The sequence below is a fragment of the Mytilus edulis genome, chromosome 2, assembly GCF_963676685.1.
Source record: "Mytilus edulis chromosome 2, xbMytEdul2.2, whole genome shotgun sequence".
NCBI lineage: Eukaryota > Metazoa > Mollusca > Bivalvia > Mytilida > Mytilidae > Mytilus > Mytilus edulis.
The window spans coordinates 105,065,241-105,091,759 of NC_092345.1; the positions used below are offsets into that span (position 1 = coordinate 105,065,241).

At 31.3% G+C, this 26,519-nt stretch overlaps 1 protein-coding gene across 1 annotated transcript in view; it reads right to left on the reverse strand.

Annotated features, from left to right (window-relative positions):
• The window catches only part of LOC139513795 (galanin receptor type 1-like), a 66,520-nt gene extending 41,921 nt beyond the window's left edge, over window positions 1–24,599 (reverse strand). The window contains exon 1 of the mRNA XM_071302606.1: window positions 23,926–24,599. Within this exon, the coding sequence (XP_071158707.1) occupies window positions 23,926–24,261 (336 nt within the window). The 5' untranslated portion in view covers window positions 24,262–24,599. The remainder of the gene's footprint in view (window positions 1–23,925) is intronic.
• Window positions 24,600–26,519: the final 1,920 nt, after the last annotated feature.

The following is a 26,519-nucleotide window of genomic DNA, read 5'->3' on the forward strand; positions in this document are numbered from 1 at the left end:
TCAGTTGTTCCAATGGAGAAAGCATTCTTGCCGATAACTTGAAAAGTTAAATCTTGTAATTATACAACAAAGTGGCATGTTTTGTTTTCTGTTTTTGCAGCATTATCTCAACAAAAGATGGATGATCAATGTTTCTTACATTCCTTACATTCATGCAACACATTCTTCATTTAAACAAATTATTTGACAAATATTAATATTGTCACACAGTCAAAATATGCTACTTAATATTATTTAATTAGCTGTCATTCTAAACGTAAACATTTTTTTAACTGTTGCATTAACTTTTTTATTTCACAAAGAAAACAATCTACCATTATGTTTTCATGATACAATATCCAATATGTCTTTGTAAGTCACTAAACTATCAAATCATTTATATGCATTACATTTCTACGTTCATACGAACTGTTGTCATACAAACGAATGTTTCAATTGAAATGGCTTAGCTTATGACAACATATTGATGATATTAATTGACATATATTGTAAAGATCAAGTCGAGAGGAAATTCTTATTAATTTCGTCCATAAATACTGATCCTTTATTGTGCAATCGCGTTTAGCATCCTCGTTCATCCCTTTTTATATGTCGCGACATCGTTACTTAATCCGCTTGGTGGTATTTTGCATTGTACAATTTCTGATTAAACCAGGATAGAACCTGGGCTTCGTTTTTTATTTATTTGTTATTGGTTTGACCATAAAAAAATTATTGTCTTGAATTGAGTCCATTTCTTGAAGACGAAAATAGTTATCAAAGGTACCAGGCTTATAATTTGATACGCCAGACGCGCGTTTCTTCTAAACAAGACGCTTTGATAAAAATGGTTAGATATATATCACGATCCCCCCTCCCAAAAAAAAAATCATATATAGCAACTAGATCCGAATTCGCTTGATCTCCGAGTTCAGTATAGTTTGTAAACACATATATTTTTAATAAATCATGTTGAATTAACGTTATTTGTCATTGTCAATAAAATTGCATTGATTAATACCTTCTTTTTCAGAAAAATATCGTCCTTTCTATTAGAAATTGAAAAATAAATAAATCTGAAAAATCTTAATAGAACATTTGATAATATCGGAGATATTTTTAAACTTAAAAGGATTCAAAAATATATCAGACAGATCTCTACTGAAGAGCTAATTGACTATACCGTGATGTGTAGAAAGGTTAGATCGTTTTGTGCAATTTATACGACATTTTATTATATATTACTATTGAAAGTATAAAAACGAAGATGTTGTATGATTGCCAATGAGACAACTATCCACAAGAGACCGAATTAAAAAGTCGTCCGTGTTATGCAATTTTTTCATGAGCTATATGACAGATTTAATCTGATATTAAATTTTACAAAATGTCAAAACATGTCAAAAGATTTACTATTAATCAGGTCGATTGACTTCTTGTTTCAAATTATCAAGCTATTGTAAGATAATGATACATTGAATGGTAGGCTGTTTAATTGAACATTGTGAAGACGATTTTGCGGAATTGAATCGGGTCATCTTACGTTGATAAGTATATAAAAAAAGAAGATGTGGTATGATTCCCAATGAGACAACTGTCCACAAGAGACCAAAAGGACACAGACATTAACAACTATATGTCACCGTACGGCCTTCAACAATGAGCAAAGCCCATACCGCATAGTCAGCTATAAAAGGCCCCGATAAGACAATGTAAAACAAATCAAACGAGCCAACTAACGGCCTTATTTATATAAAAAAAAATGAACGAAAAACAAATATGTAACACATAATCAAACGACAACCACTGAATTACAGGCTCCTGACTTGGAACAGGCACATACATAAATAATGTGGCGGGTTTTAATATGTTAGCGCGATCCAAATCCTCCCCTAACCTGGCACAGTTGTATGAGTCAAAAACAAAAATATTTCAAAGGGTTTCTATAAGTATTTCACACGAAATATTTATTATTGAGCTTATAATCAACACCATACAAATGAAGTCTTTATAAAAGTTGAAGAAAAGTATACTATAGGCCTGGTAGAACAGTAAACGCAAAAACAAAATCTTCAAAGCAAAAACGTTCGACCAAATATTCATATAATTCCTCATAAAGCATTGACAATCTTTTGTTATCTGAAGCTTCATACTTCAACCATCACGATCAATCAATGCAGAATACAATTAAGATAAGATAAATTGGTACAGAAAGTTAACATTTTACGCTTTAAAAAAATACATAAAAGACTATTGCATCTTACACAACACACTATTTTGTTTTTAATTTTTCTTTGATTTCGGTATTTTTTGTTATTTTACTTCCAAAATAAAACAAATGACTATTCTTCTTAATACAACACACTATTTCATCTTACATAAAACACTATTCCCCCTTGCACAACAAACGATTTCCAATAACACAAAAAACAACACCAACACACTCTACAAGTGTATTGGAAAGTGTGATGCATTTAAGGGTTGTAACACAAACTCATACATTACTCTGTACACTTTAATTGGAAGAATCTATTGACTGGATGTGTTAAATGAAAAAGGGGTAATGCGGTAATGCTGTTCAATTTGTATTTCAGATTTTTTTTACGATATTCCTGTAATATAAAAATGACATTCCTATGGAAACATGAACTTACACTTTTGATGATTGATGGAGGTTGTAGCTTCTTACACTTTTTGCCTTCAGTGGATAGGTGATGGTGTTTATTCCTATCCAGCCTTATTTGAATACAGGAAAGAAAAGGATGGTTTATGAAACTTTTTTTTTCGTTGTGTGCTCTTGATTTCTCATTTGAATTATGCATTATAGATGTACAGGGGAATTTAAGTGTTGGTAGTAATTATTTCGTTTAATTTTTTTTGCTAACAGATTAACATATTGTATCCCAAAAATGTATATACAATGTGTTTTATTAATTAAATATGGTAGTGTAAAGACTGAAACTTAGCGTATACCATGTTATCACAGAGATCACTTCTAAAATGACAAATTACGTACGTACCTAATGGGACAGTGTTTTGCCAACAAAATTTTTTTGGTTAAATACGTTGTGGAGGTTAACTATGTATTCCAATACTTTTAAAACTATCTAATTAAATTTCAATGAGGGGAGATGGGAGACTACGGTCTCTTTGGTTAGAATTTTCTAGCATAGAATTGTCTACAAAATGACCTCAAGGTATCATCAAGTGATATATGGTAAGATTTCAATCGCAAATACGTCAAATAAACAATATTAATGTGAGCAATTACATTTATGAACACACGACGACTTTTTCTATACTTCTTTAACAACTAATGAAAAGGAAATTTTAATCTTGAAGACGCAGCCTCAAAATTTATTATATTATTTTGAAACACCCTTTTTATCATTTTAATATATAAAAACTTATAGAAACAGGTTCCATTATTTTTATTTATCAGACTTAACTCTGATATTGATAGAATTCACCATTTGAGAAAAACTTTAACATATTTGGGTCAAGTGAGATCGGTTGATTTGATTACAAGTAACCGATTTAATAATTTCTTTCAAAGTGTTGTTGTCAATAAAATCATCAAACATTGAAAACGAAATGTGTAAAGATTCAAGGTAGCATATTGGGTTTATTTTGCAGACAATCTTTTCCTACAACATATATGTATTGAGGTACAAAACAAATCATGCCGTCTATTTTATCCACTGTCCACTTCTTCATTGCAATGGAAATACGCTCAGAAGAGTTTTAAACGTAAAGTAATGGCATTTATTATTCCAAATCCCCCTTATAATTCATTAAAGGATAACAACAATCAATTTAACATAACAGACTGAACGACAGTCCACGTACACCGAAACACCATCCGACTAAAAAAACAACCATACAACTCTTTGCAAACATAGCCAGACTTTTTGCATAAATACAATGAAATTGGATTAAAAGTTTTACATCCACATTAACCTCCATATTGATTTATCTTTTTACTATGCAGCTACATGTACCAACAGAATGAACTGATACAAACACAAATTTACAAAACGGTCGGCACAGACATTTGAAGGGGGTTTCAATTTGCTCGAAATAGCTTCAACTGAAGTTCACTTGAACATAATAATTTGAACCAAAGGGATCGTTTTGGAGGAATGATGATAATGCGAGTGGTTCTTTGAAAGAATTTTCTTGCTTACTAGTATTTACAACGTAAATGCAAAAAACAAATTTAAAGTTTATTTTGATATTTTTAATCATGATCTAACGATATAAAGGATTGTCCTCCTTAAAGACACATACGAAATAAGGTATCAATATCATTTCCTTCTTGCTGTACAGTGTGTCGTTACAAAATGACGTATTAGTTAAAAAGCTGAAAAAAAGTAAAATCACAAAAATATTGAACTTCGAGGAAATTCAAAAAGGAAAGTCCCAAATCAAATGGCAAACTCAAATGACAGAACCCATCAAAGGAATGGACAACAGCTGTCATATTCCTGACTTGGTACAGGCATTTTCAAATGTAGAAAATGGTGGATTGACCTGGTAACTGTTTATAAGAAACATAAAAGATGTATGAGACTCTTTGCTGAAAGGGTCATGTTTAATATAAATAAAACTATTTTCCGTTTAAGAAATGATGTGCTTGTGTAGAGCATATGAAGCTGTATCCTGCTATAAAATATATGCTTTCTTCATCTTGCAATTGAAATTTACACATCACAGTGATGTATTGTTATTATAATGACAATTTTATTGATTAGCGAAACTATATACAACCATATACACATATAAAATTAAAATGTGCACACTAGAACTTCAAAGGAAAACCAGAATCCGGCAGGTGGCGTTTTTCTTGCAGTTTGTGTTTAAGTCATTTGTCTTTATATGTTGTTATTTCCCCATTTCAATTAAGACCAAACATTAACCAGATAATATATGATTTTGCTGGCAGAGATAATTGCCCTATCCATTGATTTCGTATACATGTAGCAGGTGAAGCACTGTAAGAGGTTATCATTGTCATTAAAGTGTGTCTTTGTTGTCAATTTACCGGAGAGCGCTAATCGAAGCATTTCCAACATTTTTCAAAAAAGTTCAAATTATTTCATCAATCATAGGTGTTATAGTTTAAACCCGCCAACAAATCGAATCGCTAAAATATAAGATATTTTATCAATAAACTTTACTGTCTATAGGTCATTAATATATATCCAGTTTGTCACGATAAAAAAAAATATAACTCAATGTACCTAAAATAAAATATATAAAAATACCAAACTCTAGGGAAAATTGAAAGCGAAAAGTCCTTTATCAAATTGAAAATCAAAAGCTCATACACATCAAACGAATGAAAACTAAGTGTCATAATTGTGATAAGGTACAGGGGATTTCCTTATGTAGAAGATGGTAGAAAATTAAACCTGGTTTTATAGCTATCTGGACATCTCACTTAATAACGTTTAAGAATATTTTTAAATGACTTCCGAGTGATCATTTCGAATACCATTTTATCGAATTATATTAACGTCCAAATACATTGATTTTTGATATGATTGTCGTGCATGTTTTATATATCATCTCTTTATGACGTCAAAAAACTTTGATAAGAAAAATTCATTAATCTTTGTGATAAATATTTTGATTTTACTCTTTTAGAGGATGATTCCGAGCGAATCAAAAAACAATCCTTTTACTCAGAGGGTAAATAATTAACAGATCTTAAGTTTGTCAGCATATCGTATATTATCAACGTCAAACACATAAATGCATTCACGGTTAAATTGGATTAAAACAGTTTTACATCCACATTAACCTCCATATTGATTTATTTCTTTACTATGCAGCTACATGTACCAACAGAATGAACTGATACAAACACAAATTTACAAAACGGTCGGCACAGACATTTAAAGGGGGTTTCAATTTGCTCGAAATTGCTGGCAGCTAACAAAGTTAGCTTCAACTGAAGTTCACTTGAACATAATAATTTGAACCAAAGGGATCGTTTTGGAGGAATGATGATAATGCGAGTGGTTCTTTGAAATAATTTTCTTGCTTACTAGTATTTACAACGTAAATGCAAAAAACAAATTTAAAAGTTTATTTTGATATTTTTAATCATGATCTAACAATATAAAGAATTTTCCTCCTTAAAGACACATACGAAACAAGGTATCAATATCATTTCCTTCTTGTTGTACAGTGTGTCGTTACAAAATGACATATTAGTTAAAAAGCTGAAAAAAGTAAAATCACAAAAATATTGAACTCCGAGGAAATTCAAAACGGAAAGTCCCAAATCAAATGGCAAAATCAAATGACAGAACCCATCAAAGGAATGGACAACAGCTGTCATATTCCTGACTTGGTACAGGCATTTTCAAATGTAGAAAATGGTGGATTGACCTGGTAACTGTTTATAAGAAACAAAAAAGATTTATGAGACTCTTTGCTGAAAGGGTCATGTTTAATATAAATAAAACTATTTTCCGTTTAAGAAATTATGTGCTTGTGTAGAGCATATGAAGCTATATCCTAATATAAAATATATGCTTTCTTCATCTAGCAATTGAAATTTACACATCACAGTGATGTAATGTTATTATAATGACAATTTTATTGATTAGCGAAACTATATACAACCATATACTGTTTAAGTATAAAATTAAAATGTGCACACTAGAATTTCAAAGGAAAACCAGAATCCGGCAGGTGGTGTTTTTCTTGCAGTTTGTGTTTAAGTCATTTGTCTTTATATGTTGTTATTTCCCCATTTCAATTAAGACCAAACATTCATCAGATAATATATGATTTTGCTGGCAGAGATAATTGCTCTATCCATTAATTTCGTATACATGTAGCAGGTGAAGCACTGTAAGAGGTTATCATTGTCATTAAAGTGTGGCTTTGTTGTCAATTTACCGGAGAGCGCTAATCGAAGCATGTCCAACATTTTTCACAAAAGTTCAAATTATTTCATCAATCATAGGTGTTATAATTTAAACCCGCCAACAAATCGCTAAAATATAAGATATTTTATCAATAAAATTTACTGTCTATAGGTCATTAATATATATCCAGTTTGTCACGATAAAAAAAAAATATAACTCAATGTACCTAAAATAAAATATATAAAAATACCAAACTCTAGGGAAAATTGAAAGCGAAAAGTCCTTTATTAAATTGAAAATCAAAAGCTCATACACATCAAACGAATTAAAACTAAGTGTCATAATTGTGATAAGGTACAGGGGATTTCCTTATGTAGAAGATGGTAGAAAATTAAACCTGGTTTTATAGCTATCTGGACATCTCACTTCATAACGTTTAATGAATATTACTAAATGACTTCCGAGTGATCATTTCGAATACCATTTTATCGAATTATATTAACGTCCAAATACATTGATTTTTGATATGATTGTCGTGCATGTTTTCTATATCATCTCTTTATGACGTCAAAAAACTTTGATAAGAAAAATTCATTAATCTTTGTGATAAATATTTTGATTTTACTCTTTTAGAGGATGATTCCGAGCGAATCAAAGATCAAACCTTTTACTCAGAGGGTAAATAATTAACAGATCACAAGTTTCTCAGCATATCGTATATTATCAACGTCAAACACATAAATGCATTCATGGTTAATAGTTTTTGACCCCGTTTACATTTAGATTAGTATAGTTCTATACGTTGCGTACGGAGCATACTCATTGCCATCTAATTAAATAATATTAGTATACATTATGAGTTTACTGATTTTTGCTAGTTTGATAAAAATTTTCGAAACTGGAATGTATTGATAGAGATATGAAACATCATACAATTAGGCAAATGGTATAAATGAATAAATAAGATTCTAGTTTGAAGTTTTTTATGTATAAAATTGAGAAAGGAAATGGTGAATGTGTCAAAGCGAAAACAAACCGACCATAGAGCAGACCACCAATGAGTCTTCAATGTAGCGAAAAACTCCCGCACCCGTAGGCGTCCTTTAGCTTACCCCTTAAAAAATATGTATACTAGTACAGTGATAATGGACGTCATACTAAACTGCGAATTATACACAAGAAACTAAAATCAAGAATCATACAAGACTAACAAAAGCCAGAGGCTTCTGACTTGGGACATTCGCAAAATGCGGCGAGTTTAAACATGTTTATGAGAACTCAACCCTCCCTTTATACCTCTAGCCAATGTAGAAAAGTAAACGCATAACAATACGCACATTAAAATTCAGTTCACGAGAAGTCCGAGTCGATACAAAGGAAACAATGAATACACGAAAAGAATCTTCCAGTTCAACTTTGTATTTGTTTGGCTTTATAACTATTTTGATATGAGCGTCACTGATGAGTCTTATGTAGACGAAACGCGCGTCTAGCGTACTGAATTATAATCCTTGTACCTTTGATAACTATATGATTAGTTGTGTTCATATCTCATTGATTTACGTGAAGTTTAACCGCTCACTGCATATGCGACTGTCATTCAAGTACAAGGTATACAATCATGTTTAATTCACAATTTTCTACATAAGAAAATACCTGTTTTCTAAAATCTTCCATTTCGGGAATGATGTATGGGTACATGCAGGCTTTCTAGATATGCTGTTAATTCCCATTTTTTCTGTAATTTGCATTTTTGCATATAAAATAATATTGTTTGATGCTTTGTTTACCTGCGCCATAACATATTTGGCGTCAAAAAAGGATAAAGCATCCACAACATCTGGCCTTTTCGTGGTTAGGAATACATATATGCTTATTGGACGTGTTGTTTTTGTATGCGCTTCGAAATGCATAACCGAAAAGGTTGGATCTGATTGAATGTAATTAAGGGCCTTGCTTGGTTACATATAACTCACACTTAATTAATAGCAAAGCATTCACAGCTTAAACGTAATGAACAATTAAATAGGAAATCATTTCGAAATCTGCATATGGTGCATTCGAAGTATATCAACTGGAAGCAATATATTGCAAAGCTGAAGATGTGTAGATACTCAAGAAGCTACATTATTGTGCAAAAGATATATAGAAACACAAGGAGCTACATTATTTATTGTACAAAGAGCTAAATTATTGTGACGAAGATGGTATTGATACACAAAGAGTTACATTATTGTAATCAAAATGTATTGAAACACATAAATTTTAAATACCACGATGGTAATATTCTTGTTTAAAAATTCAATAATAAAAAGCATTTTTTTTAGCTTTTTGTTTTAACCCAATCGAGTAATCATCCACATCCGCTCGATCCTTAAAATATCTAGATTACATTTGTTACTGTTTTTCGCTCAAGTCAATTCCCGCTATTCTATGATTTGTCTTAAATACAGAATACAGAAACACAGATGCAAGCTTTTGTAGTCAAAACTGTCGTCTTCCTTCCCAATATCAAAAAATAAATTGTAGGTAAGTTTGAACTAAAAAACTATATATGTTTCTATTGCTTTTCACCTACATGACAAAAAGCACGAGTTCTTACTGATTTTGTTTTTTAGCAACCTAATGAAAGAGACAGAACTGAATAATCTGGATACAGTATTTATAAAGATATTAATTCTTGTAAATTTATGTAATTAGTGTTTTGATTGGTGACTGATCAAACCGTATCATAGTAATTATACCAGAAGAATACCAAGAATCAATTACAAAATACATAAAACATGAGAGAATAATAAAAAGTATATCAATACAAAAAAAAAAACACAAGCTGGCCTTCAAATTAAAAATTTACTAAACCCTTTATCCAGAATAAAACAAAATGATATAATTGAGGACTGAAAGGGAAATAAACTCATCATAGATACCAGGACTAAATTTTGTATATACATCAGACGCGCGTTTCGTCTACAAAAGACTCATCAGTGACGCTCGAATCCAAAAAAGTTTAAAAGGCCAAATAAAGTACGAAGTTGAAGAGCATTGAGGAACAAAATTCCTAAAAGTTTTGCCAAATCCAGCTAAGGTAATTTATGCATGAGGTAGAAAAGCCTTAGTATTTCAAAAATTCTAAATTTTGTAAACAGTTAATTTATAAATATAACCATATCAATGATTATTCATGTCAGCACAAAAAGTGCTGACTACTGGGCTGGTGATACACTAGGGGAAATAAATCTTCACCAGCAGTGGAGATAACGAGCGAACTTTCATTTGAACAAATGAAATGAATATCTAGAACTCTATTATTATTTCATTATCGGAAATTTCGCTTTTCCTTATTCTATTATACTGTGCTTACCAAATATAGTAATTACGCGAAGGAAATTATAATTGTCTGTCGGTCATATACAGAAAACACCGGACTTCCCTGTTATATTTCTAATTATAAATTAATTAAGAAAGGAACAGAGAGGAATTATCAGGATCTCCTTTCTAAACAGGTAAAAGTGGTAATAAAAATTATACTTTCTTATTTAGATTGTTATTGATAAATGATTCAAATGACTTCCGCAACTTTTTTCTATAGTTATGATAATAGTGAACAGTTGTGTATATAAGATATAGTAGAAACACAATGATGAATGCATCGAAACAATCAAAAATATGATTTAGAGTGTTTATTGTGATATTTTGTTAAAATTGTCTCAATATATTTAAAGACATATGAAATTCTACGAACAGAATAATTCTTTAACTTAAAAGGTTTATACCCATCGCTGAATCAGCAGCATTACAATAATACAACATCGCCATTAAAATATCTCAAAGAAAAGTCCCTAATAATATGGCAAAATCAAAAGCTCAAACTCATCAAACGAATGGGTAATAACTGTCGTATTCATAACTTGGTACAATCATTTTCTTTTGTCGAAAGAGTTGTTGTATTCTTAAGACATGTGGCTTGGCTATCATTTTATTTTATGATTTTGTACATTTACTTTTTTTTATATTTAAAAGAGAAGAATATCGTGAAAATGTTTTATCGAACAGCGATATCCTACTGTTGCCTTTTTGTCAGAAATCATATCTGGTATTCTTCCTCAGTCATAATAACCTTCCATCATTACCGAACTGAACAAAGAAATGACACGACGGGTGTCGTTTACAGTGCAGGAAATGCTTACCCTTCCGAAGCACCTGATTTCACTCCCGGTTTTTAGTGGTTGTTTGTTATTTATTATTTATAACTGTTGATGTAAATGTCTTTTGGTTGACAATGTATACAAACAATCAGAAATATAATTTTAAAGAAAATGGATAATATTTTTAAAAGTGTTTTTGGAATATTTTGTTAAAACTGTCCAAATATATATTAAAGCACATACGAAAATCTATGAATAAGGCAATTCTCTAACAATCAATGTTTATAGCCATCAATGAATCAGACATATAATGATAACAAAATCGCCGTTAAAATATCTTTATACCGTTATTGAGTAGTTTTGCTATTAGTTTTTTTTCTCTCAGGAAAACATGTTTGTATCCTAAATCTAGGGTAAATTAGATATGAAGCTAAACGATGTAATATACCAAAAATACCGAAGTCCGAGGAAAATTCAAAGCGGAAAGTCTCTAATTAAATGGCAAAAATAAAAAAACTCCAAAACATCAAACAAATGGATAACAACTATCGTATTCCTAACTTTGAACAAGCACTTTTTTTAATGTAGAAAACATTGTTGTTTTTCTTTAGAAAAATGTGTGCTGGCAAATTTTTTTTTTTGAAGGGAGTATTTGTTAGTTTGCATTATTTTATCTTACGAGATCTGAATAACAAATGCACTAGCTACGTGTATTACATAGATGGTTGATATTTGAAAAAATAACGAAGGCAACAGTAGTATACCGCTGTTCGAAAGTCATAATCGATTGAGAGAAAATAAATCCGGGTTGCAAACTTAAACTGAGGGGAAAATGTGTATTTGGTACTTTTTTATAAGCACTTAGCGTTTAGGAGTAAAAGAAAAGACTAGTTTTATATAAAAAAAACAACTTAGATTTGATAAAAAATTTCATAATCTTCAGACGGCTAACGGGCATGATTTGATTTACCATACGTTCCCTTCCCTTATTTTCAAATAATATAACTCTTTTGCACTGTATATAATGAGTACGTACAAAAAATTGGCATACACTGAAACATCGTTTGTTACCAGTGCATTATCAGATGAAACTAGAAAAGAATCATTTCCAGTATTTACGTAATATAGAAAGGCTGAAGATACCAAGGGAGCATTCAAAACTCATGAGTCAAACTAAGAATACAAAAAGACAAACATTTTTAAGTAACACGAACACCAACAAAAACTCTTTGTAAATGTCAACATATTCAGATAAAAGATTAGCCTTCTAATTGTTCGATGAATCGATACTCTTTCCACCTTTTTTCATTTGTGTAGTTAACATGTTAAAATAATTTGACAAGTCATTTTCACCAAGTGACTTTTTAATTGATCACGGATACGAAATATGTTTCAGTCATCACTATACGTAATTAGTACACCAAACTATTGACTTTTGTATGTTTTCGATTCATTTGTTTGAAGGACAAAAACACGTCATAATCGATAGATTATATAACATACGTCTATAACGGTAGAAGTATAAAATAAAATGTTACATTTTCATTTATGGTTCATTTGGTTTGCATGTTTAATAAATTACTTAAATATCGTTGTATATACATCAATCAAAATACATTTTATAATCGGAATAAGTGCGTTTCATATATGTTATACCAAATTACTATTTCGGAAGGGAAACGCATATTCCAATTAATATCAATACAGATAGTTATCTATGAATCGCTTATATATACATAAGCTTCTGATAAAAAAAATTCTGTATGCAGCTATACAAGAAACAATCGATATATTAGAATAGAATACATCAACAGGTACTATAAACTAGCAGTATTCACATTTTAAGAACTAACACCTTTTGGTTTTATACAAAAGTTCATTATCTCCCTTTTAATCTGAACTCTTTAGTGCCTCGCAAGTTATCCACAATCTTAGTAATATGATTTAACACTCACTTTAACTACAATAATAAGTATAATAACTATTACAATTAATAAGTACATTCTATAATATTAAACATTTTAAACATTGTATTTATTACATGTTAACTGTTAATATTGTTAAGACATTTGAAACACTAAGGTTCAACTTTCCAAAGGCAAAGATGACATTAGTCAATATGCTGTTTTGTGTCACAAAATGAGCATACAAAAATATAAAATTTACTCCATGTTATTTAATTAAACATGAAACGGGATCACATAAAACATGTGTATATGATGCAGTGAGCGCAAAATTACTCACGAAAAAAAGCATTTACAACAAAGACTAACACTTTTGCAATCTAAGTCACAAAAGCTACACCAAAAGACACACATAATATAGGTATAAATCGAAAATAACTTTGGTATATATGCAATGGGCATCAGATCGAAAGAATTGAATGTTTTCAAAAATATCAAATATTTATTTCAATAGATTATTTTGCAAACTAGATTTCATTATATTCTATAACAGGCCAAGCAATTGCAAGTGTATTTACATGATTTCAAACGAGTTTTGTATTTGCTTCGTAAATAAAGGCAACAGTAGTTTACCGCTGTTCGAAATTCATAAATCGATAGAAAAAAACCAAATCTTAGTTACAAACTAAAACTGAGGGAAACGCATTAAATACAAGAGAACAGCCACACAACATTAAAATGTAATACACACAGAAACGAACTAAGCATTAGACAAAATCCGATGAGAATAACAAATATAACATCAAAACTTAAGACATAAATTTGGGATAGAAAAGAACCATGACACGTCTTATAAGCCATCAATACGTCTCGTAAGCCATCAATAAACCTAAAGTTTTTCTTTGTTTACTCCATAAAAATCTTAATAAAACTAAAATCATATAAAAATAAGTAAGAGATTCATTTTGAAAAATGTTAAGTGTTATGTATATTCACAACTTTGTATGTAGCTTATAGGTTTCCTGATTTTCTTATTTTATTGCAATGTTCCTTTCTTTGTACACGAATAAAAAGCACATGTTTACCATTAGAACAAATCTTTATAATCATGGCAAAATCTATCGTTATGCAATTCACTCCTATACATTTTACAGGTCGATCGGTTATTATAATCATTACAGTTTAACAAATTTAATAAAGTGATTTTTTTGTTTCTGTTACCATTTATAACTAATTCCTGATGGGCCAAGTAGCTGCAATTATCAAACTATTATTACTTTTGTTTAAATAATAGTTATATGCAATATATTCACTTGGGTGCAATTCATTAATAATCACATATACTTATACTTCAGGCAATATTTGTGGATTAAGTAATGTTATTATACGAAACTAATATCTATTCACTCTTCGAACAATCAGAGACAATAAAAACTAGCAGTTTTCCAGCATTGATTGATCACTCGAGAGACCTTGTATCAGTGGGAGTTCTAAGGAAAAACATAGCTCCTTTAAAAATTAAACTCTGCGATGTCTAGCCGGTTCTCATCGAAACGTTTTAAGTTTTAAATTCCCATCTGAATGGTCTGGATGTTGTGACTATTATAATAACACTAATAATGATAGAAATAATCTGGTTTATCATATATAAGAATATCACATTCTTCCAGAACAATTTATTTTCAAATAATAGGTTATTTGCACCCTTGTTAAATAAGATATTTATAGTTGCTATTCGAACTAATTCTTAATATGTACAGATTTGTTATACTATGTTTATATGTATACCATTTAAACACGTCGTATATGTATAGGTCTGTAACAACGAAGCTCCGACAAAAAATAACGCTTTAAATCATATACGACAAAAAACAAATGTGTTTCTGGACAAATCTCTGTCTTAGTTTCAACGTCAAAGGGATATTAAATCAGAAACATGCATATCTTAAATTTTGTGCAAATACTGATACGACCATTTTATTGATAAAGACTCATAATACTTATATTGAAAATTCCCGTTGGAAAACATAAACAGTATTGACAAATAATTAAACTGATTAAAAGTTGAACAAAAAAAAAAGTAAAAATATTAGTCATATGAGCGTAGGTTTTGTTTTCTGTAATTAGTTAAGACTTCAGTTTTATCATGTATATCTTTGATATTCATTTGTAAAATTTTCTGTTTGCAATAGCATAAATTGTTCTAAATAATAAGGATGTTCTTATCACAAGCAAAAAACCCTAGCCGTCTTTAGCACAACCTTTATCAACTTTTGATCCTCAGTGCTGTACAACATCTTACTTTTTTTGACTTTCGAACTTTTATATATGGGCATGACTGGTAAGTCTTGTGTGGACGAGGGGCGCTTTTGGCGTATTGAATGTTAAACCTGATGCCTTTTGTTATCTATTATTCATGTGTTTCTTTGCATAATACGTTCTCCTATTTATTTGTATTGTAGTCCTGTAATATTATGTTGTCATTTTAATGTTATATTTAACATTGCCATTAAAGTGCGAGGTGTGGCATGCCACAAACCAGGTCCAACCCACCATTTTTACTTTTAAAAATGTCCTGTACTAAGTCAGGAACATGGCCATTGTTATATTATAGTTCGTTTCTGTGTGTGTTACACTTTAACGTTGTGTTTCCGTTGTGTCGTTTGTTTTCTCTTATTTTTGAGTGTGAATTCACATTACTATAAGACGTGTCACGGTAATTATCTATCCCAAATTCATGTATTTGGTTTTGATGTTATATTTGTTATTTTCATGGGATTTGGTCTTATGCTTAGTCCGTTTCTGTGTGTGTTACATTTTAATGTTATGTCGTTGTTCTCCTCTTACATTTAATGCGTATCCCTCAGTTTAAGTTTGTTACCACGATTTTGTTTTTTGTCCATGGATTTATGGGTTTAGAACAGCGATATACTACTGTTGCCTTTATTAGAGACAAATCAATTAGATTAACATACTGTGGAATTGTATGTTCCTCAAGAGAAAGTAAGACTTTGAGTAGCTGCTACTTTGCATAAATCACCAGTAATTTAAATTCAAATTTTACTCCAAATATCACACAATCTGAAATATGACACTATCGTTAAACATGTTAAATAAACAGATCCAACGATTCTTCTGGTATGTGAAGACCACAAAAACATGTCGCTATCTAGTTTAGACACAGACACACTGTATAAGTGATGGTGACCATTAAAATTATGTCGAATTCCATAGTTCATAGTTTATTAAAGAAAAATCAGCCGCAAAAGACTGCGTAACAGGAGCATATTATACACAATATAAATCACAACATATTTCATAATACATACAGTATACATTTTTAAATTATACATCTTCAGAAATAAATCTTTGTTTATTGCAATTTTAAATCAGACAAGCATCTTTTCTACCTTTTGAATAAAAATTGACAGCTTAGACAGCACATTATTATTACAATATTTAAGCATGCCCAGTACTTTTTTAACATTTAGATATTTTAAATAATATGGAGGTATGAACTTCCCCCCTTAAATCTTTAACTTCATAATTGGTACATATCCATATATAGTGGTACACATCCCCAAGACCAGCTTTACAAAGTGGACAATTTCTCTTATTTCGTGATACATTTCTCCATCTTCCTGTTTCAATGGGAAGCTTTGTATTACATACCATTAATTTACATATATTTACTCTATGACACCGCCTTAAGATTACCTTAGCCGTATTTGGCACAACTTTTAGGAATTTTTGGGTCCTCAATGCTCTTCAACTTTGTATTTGTTTGGCATTTTAACTGTTTTCATCTGAGCGTCACTGATGAGTCTTATGTAGACGAAACGCGCGTCTGGCGTATTAAATTATAATCCTGGTACCTTTGATAACTATTAACAGATATGGTTCTAAGCAAAACTCTTCTTTAAAGTGTAAATAAGATCCCCCCCTTGATAAGTTATTTATATCAGAGAACCATTTTTGATTAAACTGGTCCTTGAGACGCTGCCTCACATTAGTTTTATTATAATTATAATCAACTTGCTCCGGGATATTATATATTTCACAAAAGTCACAGTCATTAAACACAGATTTTACATAGTTAAACCATTTGAAATTATAACCTTTAAGCTCATGCATGTACCAAAGTAACTTTTACAGTTTACCCGATAATTTTTTATCGTTTGTTGCAAGCTTGTGCCAAAAAACATACCATTTTTAACTTGATCTGCAATTCAAGTGGAAATCTTCCAAGTTCTCTATACACCATAAAATTTGGCGTAGAGGATCGCACCCCCAAAATGCGCTTACAAAACTGTAGATGTAATTTTTCAATATTATTTTTATTTTCAAACCCCCATATTTCCGGAGAATAGGTCAAAATAGGAACAACCAATGCATCAAATAATTTTAGCTGTAGATCAATCGGGAGTGAGATATTTTGTATCTTCTTGTAAAGAGCATAAAATGCTTATTGAGCTTGGTCTACCAGTTTTTTCGAGCTTGAAAGAAATTTCCGTTGTAATTAAACAGCAGACCAAGATAAACATATGAATCTTCGGTGGTTTTTCTTCGTTAATCTGTTTTCTTGTAAGTTTTTGAAGTCAGACACACACTTCTGTTAATGAAGTCTGAACAGTGTGAATATACAAGCAGGTGATTATGATTTTTTCGAAATACTGAGGATTTTCTTATCCCAAGCTTAGATTACCGTAACCGTATTTGGCATAACCTTTTTGGAATTTGTGGTCCTCAATGCTCTTTAACTTTTTTTATTTTCGATTAGCATTTTTTTATTTCCCTTTGGTGTTTTTAGCTTTTCCCACTTAATCACTAGAACTCAGTGAAATAAAAAGATTAGATGGAACTTCATTAATACATAATAATTTTATTCACTTTCAGTTATATGATATAATAACTGTATGAGAAGAAAAATTCACCTACAATCCCGTTCATTTACAATTTCATTAATCGTATTCGTATTTGATTTCCATTTATTTTGAACAATACATATTTGACCAGGATCAACATTTATTGAATTCATTTCTAATTAATTACTAGAAAATTCATTTATGTCGTATAATTGTATGAAGTTGACAAATGACCCAAGCGGCATAATTGTCAAATAATGCAGAAAAAAACTATGATAGAGAAAATATTCTCTTATTGATTATCCCGATAAAATCCCGGTTATATTGTTAATATATGTTGTATGTTTTAACTATCGTTTATCTTTTGGTCGTTTGTCGGTTTTTGTCATTTCTGTTGGAATTGTGTTTTTGGATGTTTCTTTGGTATCTTTGCCTCTCTTTGTCTTAGATGATATTATTTATCTTAATTTGCTATTGACGAACACACAGTATGGCTTGTAAGAGCGAAATGAAGTTACGCAACGTTCTCATAGTACTACAAAATTCTTTTATTTAATATTTGTGTCATACTGTACAACTGCATCATATTATATTGATTACGATTTAAATAGCTTTCGATTTACTATCAAATGATATCCTATATTTAGATCAGAGAAAGCTCTTTCATGTTTATTGGTATCTCACCAATGTGTCTTATACATTTTATTATAATTTTAAATGCATCTATTTATATCATTGTATGTGATGTTTTGCAAATGCTATTTTACATATAAAGTGCAAAAATTGAAACCATGCAAATGCAAAGTTGACTGTATCTTTAGTTAGTTTCTATTACAAAAGAGTTTAAATTATTTACTTCAGATCCCGTGGTTTTATTTTCATTTGAATGTTCCTGGTGTGGGTCAGGCAAATAATGTGCTTTTCTTTTAAAAAGTTGTATTCAGAAAATCGTAAGCGCATGCCAGTTTTTGTATTTTAGTTAACAATAATGTTGCGGGTTGATGAAATGACATCTATAAGAGCTGATCGCATTTTAAAATTAGTACACGGTCAGTTCCCTATTTAAACAGCATGGCATTTCAGAAAAATTAAACTGCTCTTGTTTTATCGACAAAGATGTCAGTCTAAACTGTGCTTGAACAATTTATTTGCTAACATCACCTACAGTGCAGGTTCTATCGCACAAAGATGTTTTCATAATAATCTCTTGTAATTACGACAATGTCGTTAAAAACCACTGTGATCTTTGTACTTCATAGGTCTTTATTTTTTCCAAAAGATATTTTCTCAGTAAATTTCTTAGATCATTAAAATGTCTGTTTTTAATCATTTATCAATATTTCAAGGACTTTGTCCTTTTTCTTAAAGTTTATTTATAAAATACGACAAAAAAATTGAATAAAAAGATAGACTAAACAATAAACAGTCCTGAATATCGGTTTAAGAAACATGCTGTAGTTCTTTTCATTCAAATAATCTTGATATCGTGTTATTTTTCCATTTGTTAAGTGGGAAGGGTTTGAATACTGGGTATGGTTCTTTAACGCTTGCTACCGAATTTTTAATTTGTAAAGACGGCTGCTCCTGATATCAATATGCTAACGGGTATTGTGGAATATTGTCGTACGTTTAGCAAAGCCAAAACTTTGAAATACAATAACGTGCCGTGTTCTTTAAAATTTGAACAATAGAAGAAAATGGCTTTATGATACCATATATAATAATTTATAAAAAAGTTACCGAGGTATACAAATGTAGTAAAATAGTATACGAGTTACCGACCAATGCAATTATTCATTAATCTTTAACTAAAAAAAAAGTATACAGAAACTAAGGTTCAAACTCTCTCAGTCAACGATGATATCTAATTCACATAGTATTTGTCATTAGTTTTTAAGAATCTTGTGCTTATAATTCTTACACCACGTGTTTTCAAGTGATGGATGTATATCGTTTCTAAGGAAGACTAATCTAATACCGCAGTCCCACTAGGCCCAATCGCACTACGATCTGTCATAAAAAATAAAATTTGGACAATCGTAGTGGGATCGTGCAGATCTCAGTAAGGTCGTTGTACGGACGTTGTGAGATCTTCGTGATCGTGCTGAGCGTGGCCAATTTTGAACATGTTCAAAACAGGGTGGTATGGTCGTGGCGAAATCAGGTCGTAGTAGAAGCGTAGTGAGAGCGCAGTAAGATTCTAGTCGGGTAGCCTGCGCTATAATCTAACAGCGACTTTACTACCTCAATACGACCATCCCGTTCTTATAGCGACTCAAACACGCTTCCACTACATCTATACTACGTTTATACCACGATTACACCACGCTGTGCAAGACCATAGTACGAGTTTAGCACGCCCATGTCGTCCACATCACGCTTATCTTACGACCTGACTACGTTCATACTACGATTATCATGCAAATTGTCATTGTAAAATTATAAAATTTATAAAAGCTCTGCAGCTTTTATATGTCTGTATGTAGTTTCGACCTCTTGTCCTTTGTCGTCAACGACATAGCCATGATTGACACATCTGTTTCATCCCCATTAACGTTCATTAAAGCATCGTCATTTGATCTTGATGCACCAGCAAAAAGTTGTGATTGAGGTTGGATTGGTCGGTCTGAAATATATCTACTGGATCGTGATTCTTTAGTATCAGATTTCCCTCTGCCTCTACCTCTACTCTTATCCTTACATAGATTTTGGCTGCATGAGTGCGTTGTTTCCGAGACGCTCTACATATTAATGAAAAATAGAAGGAATGATACAGTATTTATATGGAACACAATGTTGACGTTTTTGTACGGAGCGTTGTAAGATTGCGGTATGAACGTGATATGATCGTAGTATGGTCGTGGTAAGAGCGTGCTATAATCGCAGTAGAAGCGTGGTAAGATCGTGTTACAATCGGATATATCGTGATATGGTCGTAGTGAAGACTCGATGAATGTAGAAATATCGTGATGATCGTAGTGAAGTCACAGGCTAAGCGTTGTGAGAACATGGAATAATCGTAGCCGGATCGTTGTAGAAGCGTAATGAGGACGTAGTAGCAACGTGATTGAAACGAAAATTTTCTTTTTCATGCCGCTCATAGTGCGATCTCACCGCAATCTAAATTTATTTTGGTGCGATCGTGGTCTAGTGGGACTGGGGCTTAAAACAATATATCAACTAAAATAATAAGGTAAATTCAAAAGCAGTCCTTCCGAGGCATAAATTTACAAAGTATAATTCTTATTCTTTTTCAAATTTTATACTATTTAGAAAATTACCTCCCGTAAGTGGTTGCATATCATGGTTTAACATCGATGTTATTATAACCTTATCTGGTAAATTACCCGGTTCATATGTAAGAAATCACCATTTCTAGATCAATTGTGTTTTTTTTCAATCCACAAAGATTTACATAAATCGTTATCTACTCATGACATAACATATCAATAAATTTGTCGGACATGTGTGAAAATATAATGAACTGATTGGGTTCTAGTATTAACAGAGGACATCGATTGAAATAATAAATACAACCTATTTTGAACAATTTGCTGCATTTGCAACATGCTTGTTTGTCCTTTACGTCATTTCACGACGTCAATCAATTACAAAAAAATCCTGTTTATATTGATCTAAACGTTATAGAAATATGGTCATTCCTTTTCCGACTAACAATAAAAAGTAAAATAACAAAAATGCGGAAAGTTCCTTATCAGATGGCAATAGTATAGCTAAAATTTATCAAACGCATAGAATAACTGTCATATTTCTTACTTGTTTTCCCTAATGTCAAAAATAGTGGATTCAACATAAATGTAGTATTATAGCTAGCGTAACCTCTCACTTGTATAACAGTCGTATATAATTCAATTATATTGACAAAAATGTGGGGTACAGCTGGCAACATTGTGTTATAATCTTAATTACCTTAAAAACAAAAACAAAAACACCACAATAACACAATGGTGGAATGTAAAGTACCATTACACGCCAGAAGGATATTTCAAAAAATGGACAAGACAGTAAAAGTAAATAATTTACAGAGACAAATAAGATATATATAATATCTATTACTCAAGTAGGTTTTGTTGTGCGGGAATCATAATGTAGCACTCTACATATATATTTAAACATTAACTCAGATGCGTTTCTTTCATTTCTTTAAAGCGTTCTCCGTTTCCTGGTTGGGTAACAAATAAACCTTGTATATACAAATGTGAAAATGTGTGTATTCAATATCTCTTCCATTTGATTTTTAATAGTTGTACAAGAGAAATAGGATGTGTTATATGTATACACAAGGCAACATTGTAAACTTATTCCCATAACATATCCGAAAAATGCCATGCAGTTACCACCAAAATATGGTATAAAGTAGTAACAACATTAATGGTAGCATTTGTAATAAACAAATTGCGCATTTCCAAATCCTGACAATGAGTCAGCGGTTTGCGTGAAAAAGAAAGAAAGTCATTCAGTTTAAGCGATATATTTTCAGAAATCATTAATATCTATTTAACAAAGATTAATAATGGTGGCCTTTTGCACAATGTTTCAGTAAAACTGCTTCACAAAGTTGTCGGCGCAAAGAATGCGTGCATAAGAAATATCTCAATAATTTCTGAACTGGTATGAATATGCGCACATGGACTATCAAACAGAAAAGTTTTAACGTATCCTTTTTTCATATATATTTCTGAACTGGTATGAATATGCACACATGGACTATCAAACAGAAAAGTCCTAACGTATCCTTTTTTTTCCATATATATCTATTTAAAGGCTGTATTACTTAATGTTTACATTTTATTTATACTATAATTTAATTGCACAATACGTTTCATATATGGAAGTGCTACCTGAGTGCATCGCAATGCCCAGTCGATGTTAGGGGGACTTTCATAGCGTTCCTCGTACCAAATTCTCTACGTTAACAGCCCATGCAATGGCTAATTCTGACATCACGATTTGAAATCAGGTTCATCTAGAATATGTATATATTTATCAAGGACAGTACAGACGAATACCGTAAGCAGATCAGATACATCTAAATTATATAAATAATAATCGAAGAACGGTAAGCCTTGGTTAAAACTTTATGATTGCTTTGGTTAAACTGAAAACATGCAATATTTCGTTCGTCCGAAGCGGTATTCTGGATTAACCTTCCCCGCGAACGTTCAAAAGTACATTTTTAAATGTCAAGGGTGCGTGATTACGCTGCAATGGTAAGTGTGATATGACCATAAAGAATTTCAACAGAATATTCATAAATCATATTCATTTCAGACATACACCCTGAAAAAGCACGAAATGACTCCGTTTATTAATATTATCTGTGTTTACCCTGTAGGCATAGCTATCTGTATTTGAGTGTTCCAAATATGTGAGGAAACATTAAACATTTTAGATACACTCATAGTATATATATAGATCTTTAGGTCAGTAAGTCGGTCAAGCAAGTTGTTCCAATATCGCATCAGTTCAAAATTCACCGTACAAATGTAGCGTATTTCGAAAGACGACAGACATTAACTATTAAGCGGTTAAAATGCACAAGAAATACTGAAATGTAACACGACTAGCATGATTCGATCTCGAATGATAACGTATGATACAGTGTATCTAACTATCATTGAATCTAATAGGTGAATACATTTGTCTGCAAAACTGCAAAATATGGGAAATCATTCAGACTTTTAATTGTATGGTCAAATGTACAGGTTGATATATTCGGACACTTTAGAGCATGACAATAACTTATGACGTCTTAATAATGTCATTATGATGTCATGAATATGTCGAAAATGACATATTTGAACTTTTTTTTAAGTAGTCATTTTATGCTTCATTTTTGGAAAAAATAAATATTTAACGAAGGATTTATCTCAAAAAGATATTTTTTACTCTTTAACATTTTTTTTAATCTTTAGCATAATTATAAAAGATACCCAAATGCAAAAACATGTATGTAAGACAAAATTAAAAACTACAAATACAGATGTCCGACAGGTTTATGTTTGACAATATCTGATTCGAAATACCTTTGAATTTTCTAGTAGACGGAACAAACATGGGTCTTAACACTTATTCTTTTATGATATAATCAGGTGTATAACAGGTATTATAACAAAATAATACTTACGTAAATCATATACATGGCAAATTTGCACATGAAATCTCCAAAAATCCAGACTGGTGTTGCGTAAAATGAAGCAGTGAATGGAATTACAACTACTAGAAATGTTAGATCAGCGATAGCTAGATTAACAATATAGCAATTTGTGGCTGTTGTTTCTCCATTTTTACTCAGTGTGTATATTACCAAACCGTTTCCAATCACCCCGAGAATAACGAGTAGAGCCCAGATTGTTGGAACGATTACGGCATATTCCGGGCGTCCGGTAAAAACTCCTTCAAGTCCAAAGCTGAAGTTAGCGTCAGTTGTGACTTCTGTCATTGATAAGTTAACAGACAGCATTATTCTTTTTATCCTTGATAAGCACTATATACAACCAATATTTCTGTTCTGGATGTTGATTTTTTTATTGAATCAATTTGAATATTACAGTTTTCTATTTTGTTAAACACAAAACATCACTTCTATGCATTAAAATAATGTCGTAATTGTTGAAAATTGTCTATTTGTACTGATAACAAACAAGTCGTTATTTTCAAAGATGCAATATTAGATAATAACTATTCCACTATTCAGTTGTTTAATTGGTCCTCTTTGATTTGTTTTTCTAAGTATTGACACAACTCCTTTTATTCATATACACAAATGAAACAATTTATAAGCAGCTACTTTTCAGCACTGATTAACAAATAACTATTGAACATACCATATACCTTTTCATATGTTGGCTTCTCAAGCGACAATCGCAAATATATTGATTGCATATATTTATAAAGCACAATGTGACAATTGTTAATTATCATCAATTACGTTCTATACTATCTAGGCGTTTCCATTCTTTACTATCTAGGTGTTATGTCCCTCAATTGTTACAACAGTAGATATTTATACATATACTAATTTGACCATGATATAAATAAATAGACTCCTTATGTTTGTGTGCGAAATAATTTTTAAAAGATCTTTAGGATTAAGTCTAAGAAACAATAGGCATCGTGCTTAGAATTGTTGTGGACATATTACTTGCAATCAAGTAGTTAAGACCATTTGCTCTCACATCAATAAATACTGATTTGTTTCATCGTTTTTTTTTTTAATATGACGATGAATGAAATGCTGAAAATAACATCGTTCCTTGAACTGTTACCCTTGATTTGTAAATATACCGTAATGAATTTAAAAAAAAATGTATATACCAGTTTTGTATATCAAATAATTAATTTATGTCCCTGCATTTATTATACATTACAGCTATAGTCATAAATAAGTTCCTAAGGTTTAATTCAAATTCCTTATTGCAACCTTTGTGTTGACATCATTTCTGGAAATAGGGAATGTGGCATAGAGACAACAGACCAACTAGGGAGTAAAAACAGAATAAAACCACAAATATGTCACCATCGGTTCGTGTAAATCCCTCGACCGGAGAGGGGCTTCAGCTGGTCCTTATTGTTGTATTGTTATACGTCGCCAGTGTTTGAGCAGAAATTTGATTAACAAGGAGTAATCCAAAAACCGTCTCGTCCTTTTTTCTAAAAAGATTCATCGGAATGTACCAAGACCTTGTTGATAGATATTTCAAATTCACAAATAATACACAATGGTCTTGAAGTATAGATCCTGCGCACTGACGTTATTTATTGTCGTAATGAAGTGTTATAATATTCTTTTATTTGTCTTTATTAAAATCCAAGATCCCGTCATTATGTTATTGTTCTATTATATGTCATTATGTTATAGTTCTATTATAAATTAGAAAATACTTTGAACGACAAATGACAATATTATTTTAATCGCGTAGTAGTATTAACCATTTGAGGATTCTTAGAAATTCCAAAGAACTTCTGAACAATTAAATCTCGGTCTATTTCTGAAATTAATTCTTACATACTTTTGCTTTTTAAACCCTGTATGCCAAAGAGAGGGACGAAAGATATCAGAGAGACAGTCAAACTCATAAATCGAAAATGAACTGACAGCGCCTGGCTAAAAATGACAGAAGACAAACAGACAAACAATAAAACACACCACCCAACATAGAAAAATAAAAAAATAACCAACACCAACCCTACCAAAAACTAGGGATGATCTCAGGTGCTCCGGAAGAGTAAGCAGATCCTGCTCAACATGTGACACCCTTTGTGTTGCTTATGTTATAACAAATCCGGTAAACAGTCTAATTAGGTAGGTTACATTCATGAAAGGGAAGGGGATTGTATTTACGAAGTAAGGAACATATCCGATAGCATTTGTGAAACGGTTAATTCATAACGGTCAACCAACTCGTGATGGCGTCCGCAAAATTTACGAAGGGATGATTTCAACTGTATGAAGTCAGCTTCATAATAATAAAGAAACAAGTCTACAAAAGGAGGGGCACAATTGGTTCCCATTGGAATGCCGACAGTCTTTTTGAAAAACACGTCCTCCGAACGTTAAAAATATGTTGTCAATAAAAAAAGCAAGCATCTTGATAGTGTCAGTTTCAGAGAGCATTCCCTGTGAAATTATAGAATTGTTTTGTATAAACATTGAACGACAAATTTCCTTCTTGTGTGACGTACAAATTTTGTGACGTCAGACAGATACCCGACGCAATG